The sequence below is a fragment of the Lissotriton vulgaris genome, chromosome 1_1 (genome assembly GCF_964263255.1).
Source record: "Lissotriton vulgaris chromosome 1_1, aLisVul1.2, whole genome shotgun sequence".
NCBI classification, from domain to species: domain Eukaryota; kingdom Metazoa; phylum Chordata; class Amphibia; order Caudata; family Salamandridae; genus Lissotriton; species Lissotriton vulgaris.
The window spans coordinates 1,568,968,981-1,568,984,853 of NC_141685.1; the positions used below are offsets into that span (position 1 = coordinate 1,568,968,981).

The following is a 15,873-nucleotide window of genomic DNA, read 5'->3' on the forward strand; positions in this document are numbered from 1 at the left end:
CACACACACACACACAGCCACACACACACAGCCACACACACAGCCACACACACACAGCCACACACACACAGCCACACACACACAGCCACACACAGAGCCACACACAGAGCCACACACAGAGCCACACACACAGAGCCACACACACAGAGCCACACACACAGAGCCACACACACAGAGCTGGCGCGGGGAAAGGAGGGACAAGTTACAAGGAGAAGGCCTGTTTGAACAAAAACGTTTTTAGATCTTTGCGGAAGGAGGAATAGTGTGTGGAAAATCGTAGGTGGTCGGGGAGGGAGTTCCAAAAGGTGGGAGCCAAAGTTGAAAAATTGGCTCCTCCCCACTTTTTGCGTTTAAAACGTGGGATTTGCAGGAGGGATTTAGAAGAAGAGCGAATCTCTCCGACCGGAACATATTCGTTGATCAGAGAGGAAATGAAGGCAGGGGCAGTGCCCTGGCGGGCCTGAAAAACCATACAACCGGTTTTAAAAAGGGAGCGTTCCTTGACAGGAAGCCAGTGGAGCTCCTTGAGGAGGGGTGTAGAGTGGTGGAAACGTGGGAGACCATACACCAACCGAGCCGCTTGGTTCTGGACCATCTGGAGCTTCCGCAGGCTGTATGCAGGGATGCCGTTGTAAAGGGCATTGGCATAATCCAGCCTCAAAATCACCAGCGCGGACATGATCAGTTTAAGTGCCTGGGGGGAAAAGAAACGGGAGACAGTGCGGATGGTTCGGAGAGTGAGGAAACAGGAAAAAACCACAGAGCTGATTTGTGAGTGTAAAGTGAGTTGGTTGTTCATTTTGACACCCAGGGTTTTAACTGTGGAGGAAGGAGTGGGGGGAAGGACCAAAAGAAGAGGGCCAGAAGAGAGAGTTCCAGGGACTGGAAGAACCACCTGTGAGAACCAACTCGGTTTTGTCCGGGTTCAGCTTGAGATGGTTGTGGTTCATCCAGTCCCTGATGAAAATCATAGTGGACTGGAAATTTGAGATAGAGAGGGGAGAAGAGGAGAGGTTAAAGATGAGCTGGAGGTCATCCGCATAATTATAAACGGTGACCTCCAGCTGCTGAAGTGCAAAGATTAAAGGAAAGATGTAAAGATTGAACAGTAAGGGAGAGAGAGTAGAACCCTGGGGGACACCGCAGGTGACTTGAAGTGGGGTAGTCGTGAAGTCCCCCAGCCGAACCGCCTGGGTGCGGTCCCTCAGGAAGGGGGATAGCCAGACCAGGGCTGAGCCCTCAATTCCCGCCGCCTTGACACGTGAAAGCAGGATGGTATGGTCCACCGTGTCAAAGGCGGCGGAGAGGTCAGGGAGCACCAGCGCCTGATGTTTGTTGTAATCCATGCCCTCCCTGAGGTTGTCCAGGACCGACAGAGCAACACACACAGAGCCACACACACACACAGAGCCACACACACACACAGAGCCACACGCACCCACAGAGCCACACGCACACAGAGCCACACGCACACAGAGCCACACGCACACAGAGCCACACACACATGCACAGAGCCACATGCACAGAGCCACCCACACACACAGAGCCACACCCACACACACAGAGCCACACCCACACACACAGAGCCACACACACACACAGAGCCACACACACACACACAGAGCCACACACACACACAGAGCCACACACACACAGAGCCACACACACACCCACAAAGCCACACACACCCACAGAGCCAGAGCCACACACACAGCCACACACACACACAGAGCCACACACACACACACAGAGCCACGCACACACACACACACAGAGCCACGCACACACACACACACAGAGCCACGCACACACACACACACAGAGCCACGCACACACACACACACACAGAGCCACGCACACACACACACACACAGAGCCACGCACACACACACAGAGCCACGCACACACACACAGAGCCACACACACACACAGAGCCACACACACACACAGAGCCACACACACAGTGCCACGCACACACACAGCCACGCACACACACAGCCACGCACACACACAGCCACGCACACACACAGCCACGCACACACACAGCCACGCACACACACAGCCACGCACACACAGAGCCACGCACACACACAGCCACGCACACACACAGCCACGCACACACACAGCCATGCACACACACAGCCACGCACACACACAGCCACGCACACACACAGCCACGCACACACACAGCCACGCACACACACAGCCACGCACACACACAGCCACGCACACACACAGCCACGCACACACACAGCCACGCACACACACACACACACACAGCCACACACACAGACACACACACACACAGCCACACACACAGACACACACACACAGAGCCACACACACACAGACACACACACACACACAGAGCCACACACACACACAGAGAGCCACACACACACACACACACACAGAGAGCCACACACACACACACACACAGAGAGCCACACACACACACACACAGAGAGCCACACACACACACACACACACACAGAGAGCCACACACACACACAGAGCCACGCACACACACACACAGAGCCACGCACACACACACAGAGCCACGCACACACACACAGAGCCACGCACACACACACAGAGCCACGCACACAGAGCCACGCACACACACACAGAGCCACGCACACAGAGCCACGCACACACACACACACACAGAGCCACGCACACACAGAGCCACGCACACACAGAGCCACGCACACACAGAGCCACGCACACACAGAGCCACGCACACACACACAGAGCCACGCACACACACACAGAGCCACGCACACACACACAGAGCCACGCACACACACAGAGCCACACACAGAGCCACACACACACACACACACACAGAGCCACACACACACAGAGCCACACACACACACAGAGCCACACACACACACACAGAGCCACACACACACAGAGCCACACACACACAGAGCCACACACACACAGAGCCACACACACACACAGAGCCACACACACACACACACAGAGACACGCACACACACAGCCACACACACACAGAGCCACACACACACAGAGCCACACACACACAGAGCCACACACACACAGAGCCACACACACACACAGAGCCACACACACACAGAGCCACACACACATAGAGCCACACACACATAGAGCCACACACACATAGAGCCACACACACACACAGAGCCACACGCACAGAGCCACACACACCCACAAAGCCACACACACACACACAGAGCTACACACACACACACAGAGCCAGAGCCACACACAGAGCCACACACACACACACAGAGCCACACACACACACACACCCACAAAGCTACACACACCCACAAAGCCACACACACCCACAACGCCACACACACCCACAGAGCCAGAGCCACACACACAGCCGCACACACACACAGCCACACACACACACACACGCACACACACAGCCACACACACCCACACACACACACCCACACACACACCCACACACACACCCACACAGCCACACACACACAGAGTCACACACACACACACAGTCACACACACAGAGCCACACACAGAGCCACACACAGAGCCACACACACATCGCCACAGCCACAGAGCCACACACACAGCCACACACACAGAGACACACAGCCACACACACACATAGAGCTACACACACACACACAGAGCTACACACACACAGAGCCACACACACACACACACAGAGCTACACACACACACACACAGAGCTACACACACACAGAGCTACACACACACACAGAACCATACACAGCAACACACACACACAGAGCCACACACACACACACACACACAGAGCCACACACAGAGCCACACACACACAGAGCCACACACACACAGAGCCACACACACACACAGAGCCACACACACACAGAGCCAGACACACACAGAGCCAGACACACACACAGAGCCACACACACACACAGAGCCACACACACACACAGAGCCACACACACACACACACAGACACACACACACACACAGAGCCACACACACACAGAGCCACACACACACACACACACCACACACAGAGCCACACACACACACACACACCACACACAGAGCCACACACACACACACACACACACACACACACACACACAGAGCCACACACACACAGAGCCACACATACACACACACACACAGAGCCACACATACACACACACACACAGAGCCACACACACACACACACACACAGCCACACACACACACACAGAGCCACACACACACACACACACACAGAGCCACACACACACACACACACACAGAGCCACACACACACACACACACACACACACAGCCACACACACACAGCCACACACACACAGCCACACACACACAGCCACACACACACACAGCCACACACACACAGCCACACACACAGAGCCACACACACACAGAGCCACACACACACAGAGCCACACACACACAGAGCCACACACACACAGAGCCACACACACACACACACACAGACACACACACACACACACACAGACACACACACAGACACACACACACACACACACACACACACACACACCACACACACACACAGAGCCACACACACACACCACACACACACACAGAGCCACACACACACAGAGCCACACACACACACACACAGAACCACACACACACACACACACAGAGCCACACACACACACACACACCACACACACACACAGAGCCACACACACACAGAGCCACACACACACACACAGAGCCACACACACACCACACACACACACACACACACAGAGCCACACACACACACACACACACAGAGCCACACACACACACACACACACACACAGAGCCACACACACACACACAGAGCCACACACAGAGCCACACACACACACAGAGCCACACACACACACAGAGCCACACACACACACATATACACAGAGCCACACACACACACACACACACAGAGCCACACACACAGAGCCACACACACACACAGAGCCACACACACACACAGAGCCACACACACACACAGAGCCACACACACACACAGAGCCACACACACACACAGAGCCACACACACACACACAGCCACACACACACACACAGCCACACACACACACACAGCCACACACACACAGCCACACACACACAGCCACACACACACAGCCACACACACACAGCCACACACACACAGCCACACACACACAGAGCCACACACACACAGAGCCACACACACACAGAGCCACACACACACAGAGCCACACACACACACACACACAGACACACACACACACAGACACACACACACACACACACAGACACACACACACACACAGCCACACACACACACCACACACACACACACAGAGCCACACACACACACAGAGCCACACACACACAGAGCCACACACACACACACAGAGCCACACACACAGAGCCACACACACAGAGCCACACACACAGAGCCACACACACAGAGCCACACACACAGAGCCACACACACAGAGCCACACACACAGAGCCACACACACAGAGCCACACACACACACAGCCACACACACACAGCCACACACACACAGCCACACACACACACAGCCACACACACACACAGCCACACACACACAGCCACACACACACACACACAGCCACACACACACAGCCACACACACACAGCCACACACACACATCCACACACACACATCCACACACACAGCCACACACACACACAGCCACACACACACACACACACAGAGCTACACACACACACAGAGCTACACACACACACACACACACAGAGCTACACACACACACACACACAGAGCTACACACACACACACACAGCTACACACACACAGAGCTACACACACACACAGAGCTACACACACACACACAGAGCTACACACACACACACAGAGCTACACACACACACACAGAGCTACACACACACACACAGAGCTACACACACACAGAGCCACACACACACACACACACACACACACAGAGCCACACACACACACACACACACACACAGAGCCACACACAGCAACACACACACACAGAGCCACACACACGCACAGAGCCCCACATACAGAGCCCCACATACAGAGCCACACACACGTTTCTTATAAAACAATTAAAACCAGAGATAAAAGTAAATCTAAAATACTCAACTGCATCCTGTCTTCCACAATGTTCTAAGAAAAAACAAAACAACTTGTCTCTGTCCCATAGCAGAACGTTTAGATTCCATGAAATACAAGTTGAATCCCAATTAAAACTATGTAAAGTGATAATGGATATTAACTTATCTATAAAAAAGAGATATTTACTACAAGTCTTTATGAAGCACAAAAAAGCAGTCTTTTGTGAATTCCTTTCCTGTGTCATTTGCTATGTTAAAAGGGGCTCCTAAAGGGCACGAATTTAGAGTCTAACATCTTCCCGAACTGCATGAGACAACTTTCTCGTAACAGTGTCGAATCATTCTATAGTTAGTGGGCCATTACGGAGAAGACTGGATTACTGGAGTATCTATATCTGGGGCTGCCCTCTTACCTGGTCAATCAGCTACAGTTGGCCCAGAGGGATGTAACCTGCAGGATCTTATGCCTCTCATCTGAAATACTAGCACTGGCCGCCAGTCAGACAATGATTCCCCTTTAAACTCTCCTTTTAGGTCGAGTTTACTACAAGGGTTTGAGCAGGACGTATTGTGGCGTACCAAAACCAAAGAGCGTATTGGAGCCCACCGACTACTACCATTTGGTTGGCTTTCTTAGTCACTAATTTTACCGCTTCTTTAGTGCCCTAGCTCGTCAATCTTGGGCTCTCCCTCCCGTGGAACATTGACTCTTTACCATCAATTTGACTGTCTGGTATTTCGGCTTTCAATACTTGCTTTTCAAGCTGAACTTTGTGCAAAGCACTCCACGAGAGCGGTTTTCGGCCGTTTGCAGTAATCAGGTCTCTCCTCCCCCAACCCACCCTTCTGGGCTCGCCTTTGCACTATTCCACTGTTTTTCTCCCAGTTATCTCTCGCGCTGTCTGTAGTTGTCCACTTCCCTCCTGCTGTTACTTGGAGGGACAACCCAGGTTGCTTTCGTCTCCCCACCCGTGTTGTTTGCACGTTACTTAATGTGCCACCCAGTCCCCCATTGCATCCGTTTCCCTCTCGCAAGGTTATCCTTCTTTTAGTTTCCGAACAAACTCGGATCGGTAACAAAAAAAAGCTAGCGTGCAGAGTAGCCAACGTAAAAAAAAAAAAAAAAGGAGAGTAGGTGTGTTAGTGTATAGGAGTGATACGAGCGCCTACGAAATAACGGGGGATGTCTTAAGTAAGTGGCATCGCAAAAGCTGATCAGAATGGCTAATTATCGTAGCCAATCGGTTAGAATGGCGAGGCCTATCGTGTTTCTCAGTGCTTGTCCCGTTTTTGGGCAGTCAGTTTGACTGGTATCATGTATATTCAGCACATTTCTGCTGCATCAACGGTCTATATTTCTCTCCAACAGCTAATAGCGTAGACAGTTCAGCTCCACGTTAGTTGAAAAGACTACTTTCTCCCCATTTGTAAGCGTGTGAGCCATTTGTGAATCGCGGGTGTCAAAGAGGTATAGGGAGCTTTTCTCGTTTGAAACTTCTGTTAATTATTCCCATAAACACATTTTTTACATGTATAGTCGCTTCCCCGGAAGGATGCAGTCACCTTGATACCTACCAGTGTTGGAGCAGCCCACTGCGATCCGAGGCCGCCCTAAATGCACCCTGGCCGCGGTGCCTCAGTCAGGCACTGGGGGCTTTTAAATCAAATTAGCCCCATTGTTCGAGCGGCCCCCTATCAGGCGGGGCCGCTCAAGAAATGCGGCCGTGCCCCCCCCCCCCATGCCCAGCCCTCACTTACCGGCTCCAGCATCGGGGGGGTGGTGGACTTCTCTCCTCGCAGTCTCCTCTCGAGTGTTGCGGGGTCCGGCTTCGCTCCTTGCCGGTGCCCTGCTTCACTCGTGGCACCGGGGCTCCCTTTTCACCACGGGAGCCCCGGAGGGGACAAAGATCAGGCGCCGTCTCCACCGGCCGCCTCGATTTCACCGGGCAGCTTCTCCTCCAGCTTCTGGCGGCGGCGGCGGGCAGCCAATCCCAGCGCGGCCGCGGGCACTGCCAGCCTGTCCTCGGTTGAATCTAGATGCTCAAGGCGCAACGCAGAAAAAACACAAACGACTGCAGAACGAGAAAAAAAAAAGCAATGGAAAGCGAAAGCGAGGAAGTTACTTCTGCCAGCAAAGGGAGTCCCGAACCGGCAGAAGCGCTACGAAATGACAAAAATCCACTAGCTTGCGTAAAGAGACAGCATAAACAAAAGCCGCACCATCCCCCCTCCGCGTACAACGGTGCAAGCCTCCTGGGGTGGGGACAGGGAGGGCTGGATGGCTGGCTGGTTGCCGCTACCACGGGTTTATTTATTTATTAATGATTTTTTTTTTGCCGTGCGTGGACTAGGCTGGTTCAGGCGCAGGGCTCTGCACAATGTCAGTAAGACAAGAGATAGGGGTCCAAGCAGGCAACCGGGAAAAAGAAGCCGAGGTGGTGGAAACACCACCATGTTTCTCCAAGGCGAAGCAGAAATGCCTCGGAGAAACGCACGGTCATTTTTGGATTCGGGGGCGTGTTTTTCTTTCTCTCCTTTTCCCATTAACTGGAATGTAAAATTCCAGCCAATGGGAAGAGGAGAGCAAGAAAACAGAAATAAACGAAAAAACACAACCCCGAATCCCAAAAAGACGGGGCTTAAACAGACCGATGCCCCTCTCCTCCAATGGCTGGCCTCCATTTAGGAAACCAGCCAATGGAGAAGAGGGGCGGGTTCAAGCCCCACTCTGTATAACATCAGTTCTCCTCAGCGAGACTGCGCAAGCGCAGCCTTCGCTAGGCGTAGACCTACAAAGCACTGCATAAGAAAGTAAATGAAAAATGGAAAAATACCCCAAAAAGAAAACGTAGGAGTGTCCTGTGTTCACAGCTATCCAACCAAAACCAAAGATGTGCAAGTAGCCAAATTGCAAATCTTTGCTGTTACAAGAAGTTAGTAAATGGGCCTTTGCAGGAATATGTACTGTCTCACTTAAGCTAAGAATCAGAATTTCATTTTTCCTACAAACACTGTTGGGGGGATGTAGAGCTGTGGCAGTTTAGGGTCGGATGAGGGCAATAGCAAGTGACACACAGGGCTGTAGAACAAAAGTTGCACTTTCCATTTCAAGCCCCCCCAGCCCCCCAAAAAATGTTCTCGCTGTTACAGCAAACAATGCTGAACAGAATTCAGTCAAACTTTGCATAAAACACGAACTTTATCCAAAAGAGTGCCTCTGAGTAGTTTGGTTGAAATCCTTTCAGTAGTTGGACATATTTATGGTGGAAAAGGGTGTCAGCCAGGCTGCAAGGAGTTAATCACACAAAGGATCCTTAAATCCTTTGAGAATAATAGATTTAAAAAAATAAATAAATATCATTGGAATATGGAGCATATTTTCCCTTAGCTTCATGCAGGTTCAGTGGATCCTTGGGATGATTCAAGGTTCCGCACAGTAGGATTGACTGGAAACAACTAAACAGCTGTTGCTGCAGCCGTTACAAGAAATGAGGCCTGCGTCCTGATATAAAAAAGGGAGTCAAAGGCTGCTGTGGGAGCACCCCCTGACCACAGGGAAGAGGTTTTAAAGTGGACGGAGGAGAGAAAGTGAGTCTAACAGAGGCAGTTAGTGCCTCAAAAATAAAAAAGATGCATTTTTTCATTTAAGATATGTGGATCTGAATTTGGGTTTGCAATCTGTGACTGTGGGCAAATGTCCAGATTTTTTTTATTAACTCAGTTTTTAGCTAAAAATGAAATTTAAAAAATGGCACAGTACAACTGTGGTTGGCAAAGACTGTGCAGGCGAGTGTTGTTCAGTGCTCACTTTGCACAGTACCTGGAGGCCACAGCGCACAGCCAAAAGTCAATGTGCCGCTGGATCAGTGGAAAACAAAACCCAAAGCGCACTTGGTTCAGTGGTACATATGGTTCAGCAAAATGTGCACGCCGAGCCCGCTGCAGTTGGTCGAAGGCAGTGGGGTTGGGCTGAAGGCAACAGGGCTAGAGGTAGTGCTCCATGGAAGTTGGTTGCATGAAATGTGTATGCAGTATATCATAAAATACTAATTGAGAACTCTAAGGATTATGTCATGTTAATATAACTTATTAAGCACACAAATACCCGGAGGTGTCTTGGCGCTGAACCGTAACGTAAGCCCGGAGATATGAAGGGAACTAGTTCTGAAATAGCCATGTTTTAAGGCCTTTTCTAAATGAAGCAAGAGAGTTCGCAGCTCTAATGTCCATAGGAAGCACATTCCATAGTTTCGCCGTGCCATGGGTAAGTTATTTCTCCTGCTCATAAAAAATGAACACATTTTCAAAGAAACCGCATAAGTTCTCTTAAAACAGAGACACATAACCTTCCCCTTGAAAATGTCCTAACATTTTTAGATAAACCATAACTCACTCCCAACCATAAAACCATAGCTCTCCACTCAAAAGACACTTCTCAGAGCCTCAAATGATGTGGAAGAGGACACAGCACAGGACACCGAGACCTCACTGGCGACATTACATATCGCCCTACCATTGACAGGATCCACTATATCCCTATTGATATTTTATTATTTCTTTGTTTCAATATGTGCCGATAATTAACGATGGTGTATTCAAACCTATTAGTTAAAAAGATATAAATTCTGTGAGGTCATGGGCAGTCCATTGTTGTCGAGCACTAGCAAATGCTGAGGTATAGGATGACTACTAAAATAGTCAACTGAAACGAGCCATGTGAATTAAGCAGAGTAAAGTTAACACATCAACAACATCTCACATTAGTGATAATGCTTGGGGTGACATCTAATATAATATGACATTTTTACATGTTCAATTCTAAACTCGGACAGTGCAACATGTATCATTTATTATACATTCAAGTATCACAGATGATTTTATGAAAAGTTAAGTGCAAACAGTTTTGATATTCGGTTTGTTAGAAGGTAAAACTTACGTTTCTGCTTCTTGTACAGATACATGCCTTTCCTTTTCCAGGTCTATTTTGTTTCCTATTTCAAACACAAACATATCAATTGTCACATTTTAAACACCTCTGTGTGCTGGTGATTTTTACAAAGCATGTGCACGGTTTATGATATGCAGATAGCAAATTCACAAGCAGGTAAAACTCTTTTGCAGACGGCGAGAACGTGTTCAGGATAAAAAACATTACAAACAATAACACTACTCATGTACTTCAACTACTTATTATTACTTCACTATTAAGATTAATAAACGAGGACTGATGTTAAAGGGTATGACAAAATCAAAATGCGTTCCGAGGACTGGATATAAAAAAAAAGTAATTTGATCGACGTTAAGTCATGCAGCAGAAAGTGGATTTGAAGAGGAAGTGAACAGAGTAAATACTATGAAAAAACCATTGGCAAAGCCAATAGATTAGACGTTTTAACAATGAAAAGCTTTGGAGTGTGTGCTTCGTTTTTCTTCTTATGGAGGATCAGCCCTTAACTTTTGTGCACTGTAGTTTAAGCTGCTTCGACATTAGCCATTGCGTCAACACTATTTTCAGGGACATTTCTTAATATCGACCAGATGACGAGGGCCGAAGGAGGCAAGGAAGTGACTACCTTACTGAAAGGACACTAGGTGTGTGTCCCACGTATCTAAATGGTTCTACGATTAGACTAATAATCGAGAAGAAAGAAAACCCATTTGAAAAAGCTGGATCTGACAAACATGACCTGACGTAAATTGTGATCAACACTATTCTTTCAGATTTGTCCAATCCTTCCTGACAAACGCATTTTATACTGATAATGCCTTGAACACTTTTTCACTACTCCTGGTCATCCTTCCTTTCTGTAAGAGAAGTAAGGACTCTACCAGTAACTCTTCCCCTCTCACCTTTTCTAGGAGGAAGATGCCCTTTACGCAGGAAACTACTTGTGAGGTAGAATTTAACCTGTACCGTAGCCTCGGATTTAAGCACAGTCATATACAGATGTAGGCCCTTACATGGCATGGAGTTACATTGATAGTCATTGATAGTCATTACAGGGCAGCCATCACAGAGGAAGTCACTACATCTGAGGTACAATCAGGAGTAAAATTACATTTTTAGAAGTGATTTGTGCACCCACAGTAGGTTTGAGAGAAAGTGACTAAAAACCAGCCTCAACATCCAACCACCATGCACAAAGCCAAAATCTCTTGGGTGTCCGCAACAACATGGTGGGTGGTGCAAGTTCTGCAAGTGTTGGGTTTGTGATGATAACCAAAACTGGCAAATTGCTATGGATTTACACGTTTGAGCCGGAGACATGATTAACTTACTTTTTAACAGTAGTTCTTTCAGATAATATATATTTGCATATACTCTCCCCATTACATTGTATGTGTGTGTATATATATATATATATATATATATATATATATATACACACATATATATATACACATATATATATACACACATATATATATATATATATATATATATATATATTCACACACAGTCACTAAAAAAAACAAATGTTACAGGGACGTTCTATTTAGGTTTAGATTTTACACCCACAGAACCATAGAAATTCAGCAGTTCTAGTTATCTCAAGTAACTATAACTCGTAGCCTAAGGTAACTAACTTAACCCCTGTCATGTACAGTTGTCTCATCAATACTTTTACAGCAAATGTTACAGTAATGTAATATGTAGGGTACCCAGCAGTGCATAGCGAGTTCCCGCAGGAACCGTGCCCCAATTGACAAAATGACGGCTGAAACATTCCTATCAGGTTGTGCCCAACCAACAATAGCATTGCTGTTGTCGCGCAGATCCACTATGGTTGATCCACGTCTCTTGATATACATAAATCTTTTTCCTTTAATAACTCTAAAATTACTCAACAGATTTACAGCAAATTACAGAAAGTACTCTTTCTGCACCAAGATCTAACTTTCGGGATGTAGTCGTGTCTAAAATTCCTATGGGAAATTGCATGGTGAAAACACGTTTTGGGGCCCCCCTTTATTCTCTGCCCCGCTTGATGAATCACCCCAAAGCTTTCCAGACAGCAGCTGAATTTAATGACACAGTTTCGCCAGTAGCAGCCACCAGTAGGTAATTATAGTGGTTGTACGATGGGACAATGCATGTAAGTACGCATGTTTTTACAGCGAATATTTATTTATAAAGCATGCTAGTACCAGGCATTGTTTTTAGATTTTAAAAAAAACTATTTGTGGGGGGAAGACACCCGCATGCCCCCTCAATTTACCTTAAATGCATGGTATTGGCATGTGCTGTAAATGCATATTCGCGGTAAAAATATGCTTGCTAAAAAATGTGCGATAGAGGCACAACCAAGTAAATACCTCGTTGTAATGGCCGTTTCCCATTCTAGTTAGGACCTAGTTTCCTTCCGAATTTTTATTTTTTTGACTTGCCTATAACTTTTGCGCTGTTTGACCAATCTTCATGAAATTTTTCCCCAGAAAGTGCTCTGCTGTGTTTTATTGTGCATGGAAAGTTTCGGGGGATAAGCATCAAGCAGGGGCAGAGTAAAAAAAGGGGGCACCCAGGGCCCACCAAGGCATAAACAATCCCCCCCCCCCCCCCCCCCCCCAATTTTTCTTTGACTTCACAACAGATTCACGAATCCACAGCAAAATTGAAAGAAAAAAAAAAAAAACACAAGCGCGGTCTTCTGTGCTCGATTGTATTTAAGGCCCCCAGGAGGGCCAGGTCCCAAGGGCATGGGGGAAAAATACTAAAGTAAGTGTAACTGGTCGAATGAAGTAGTGATGCTAAACCATTATCTGAAAATCTATGGCCAGAGGACATTTTAATATATATATATATATATTAAAAAATATATATATATATTGCGTCACTCGTCCGATATTATGCAGAGCTCTGTAACCCCCGAGACCAACTGCTACATTTCATAATAGGAAAGTTGTGTTGACTTTTAAGAAATATAATTTACAAAAGAACATAGGAATATACAACAAAGACCCGCTCCCATGCACTGTCATTGCACCATATATTATGCAATCCCTCCACTCCCACTGCATCATTGACAAATCCCCTGCACCATTGATATCCAGCACAGCATTATGGCGCCCTATCCCCGAATCGTCTCATCTTCAGTAGAAACAGGTTCCAGGGGAAGACCTCTATACCCTGCCCACCTTTTCCATATCTTTACATGCGTTTGTGGGCACTCCCGTGCCTTAAAGATAGGGAGCTCCAGCCTCATGTTAAAGTCCAGCCCATTCTTCTATGCTGGTAAAGAGGGCGATGCTTCCACCTTCTTATTCCGTGCAATGTCTTGTTTAGCTAGTGTAAATCCTATTAACATCAAGTGGTGCTTGTAGATATTGCCCCCACTCCCTCGATTATATGCAACAGTCCTAATTTGGGTGAATGGGGGAGCATCCACCCCAAGACCTCCGCCTGGCAGGCCACCACTCCCCGCCAGAACATCACAATCACACTACACTGCCATACTGTATGTAAGAGGGTACCATCCTCCTGAATATATCGCAAGCAAAGTGGAGACGCCACAGGCCAGCCTTCCACAATCTGACTCTAGTATAATATACCCGGTGTAAATAGTTAAATTGAATCAATCTGAGCCGCATTCCTATTGCAGACTCCCGGGGGCACGCCAGCCCCTCCGACCAGTCTTCTTCCTCCAATGGACCAAGGTCCTCCTCCGAATGCTGTCCTAAGTCTATAGAGCGAAGTGGGGCTAGAGACTGTTCTGGGAAATTTTACGGTCCTGTAGCACAAGTTATTTACCTTCGGTAACAATATATCTGTAAGAAACAGTAGTGATAGATTCTTAACCAAAGAATTACCCCCAGGCTTCAGACTGGATCCGGAAAGTTTTCGTCAGCAGTACGCTTGTGCGTCGGTAGGCATCGTAGTGCGGCTCCACGTGCATCGTTGGTGCCGAGATGACGTTGCTGGAGCAACTTAGACGCGCGCGGGCGTCAGTTCTGTACACGACTGTCCGCGCCAGGAACGCAGTCATGCAAGAAACTGACCACTGGTACCATGAAATTAGGGCCCTTAAAGGGATGACCTTAACCCTAGATATCGGTTCGCAGAAACGGGAGGACGGGTGGGGCGGTAAGGAATCTATCACTACTGTTTCTTACAGATATATCGTTACCAAAAGGTAAGTAACTTGTGCATCTGAAATAAACATGCAGCAATAGATTCCTTACCTTAGAATAGATACCCCAGCAGTACCAACCCCAGTGGTGGGTCTGCGAACCAAGATCACACCAGGAAGTCCTGAAGAACAGAATGGCCGAAGAAACCGTCTCTCGGACTTGGCTGTCCAGGCAGTAATGTTTGGTAAACGTGTGTAGAGAGGCCTTCTTAGCTGCCTGACAGATGTCATGCAAGGGAACTCCCCGTCTCCTAGCAGTAGTGGCTGATGTCGCCCTGGTAGAATGGGTGCATAGCCCCACTGGAGGCTTTTTTTAGCCAACGAATAACAAGCCTTAATGCACAGAACGACCCAACGAGAGATGGTTTGCTTGTGCACGGCCCAACCTTTCTTGGCACCCACATAGCCAACAAAGAGCTGGTCATCCACCCGCAACTGTTGTGTGTGGTTGAGATAGAATGAGAGCACACGTTTTGGGTCCAGACGGTTGAGACCCTCTTCCTCTTTTGAGGGATGCGGAGGCGGAAAGAAGGTGGGCAAAGTGATGGTCTGCTCGATGTGAAAGGCAGTGACAACCTGTGGCAGAAAAGATGGACGACTCCCTAGAACAACTTTGTCCGGATGGAC

General features: G+C 48.3%; 1 protein-coding gene across 1 annotated transcript in view; it reads right to left on the reverse strand.

Moving 5' to 3' along the window:
• RAB21 (RAB21, member RAS oncogene family) overlaps positions 1-15,873 on the reverse strand; it is a 230,428-nt gene that overhangs the window by 50,887 nt on the left and 163,668 nt on the right. The window contains exon 5 of the mRNA XM_086918093.1: positions 11,055-11,109. Coding sequence (XP_086774219.1) covers positions 11,055-11,109 — 55 coding nt within the window. The remainder of the gene's footprint in view (positions 1-11,054; positions 11,110-15,873) is intronic.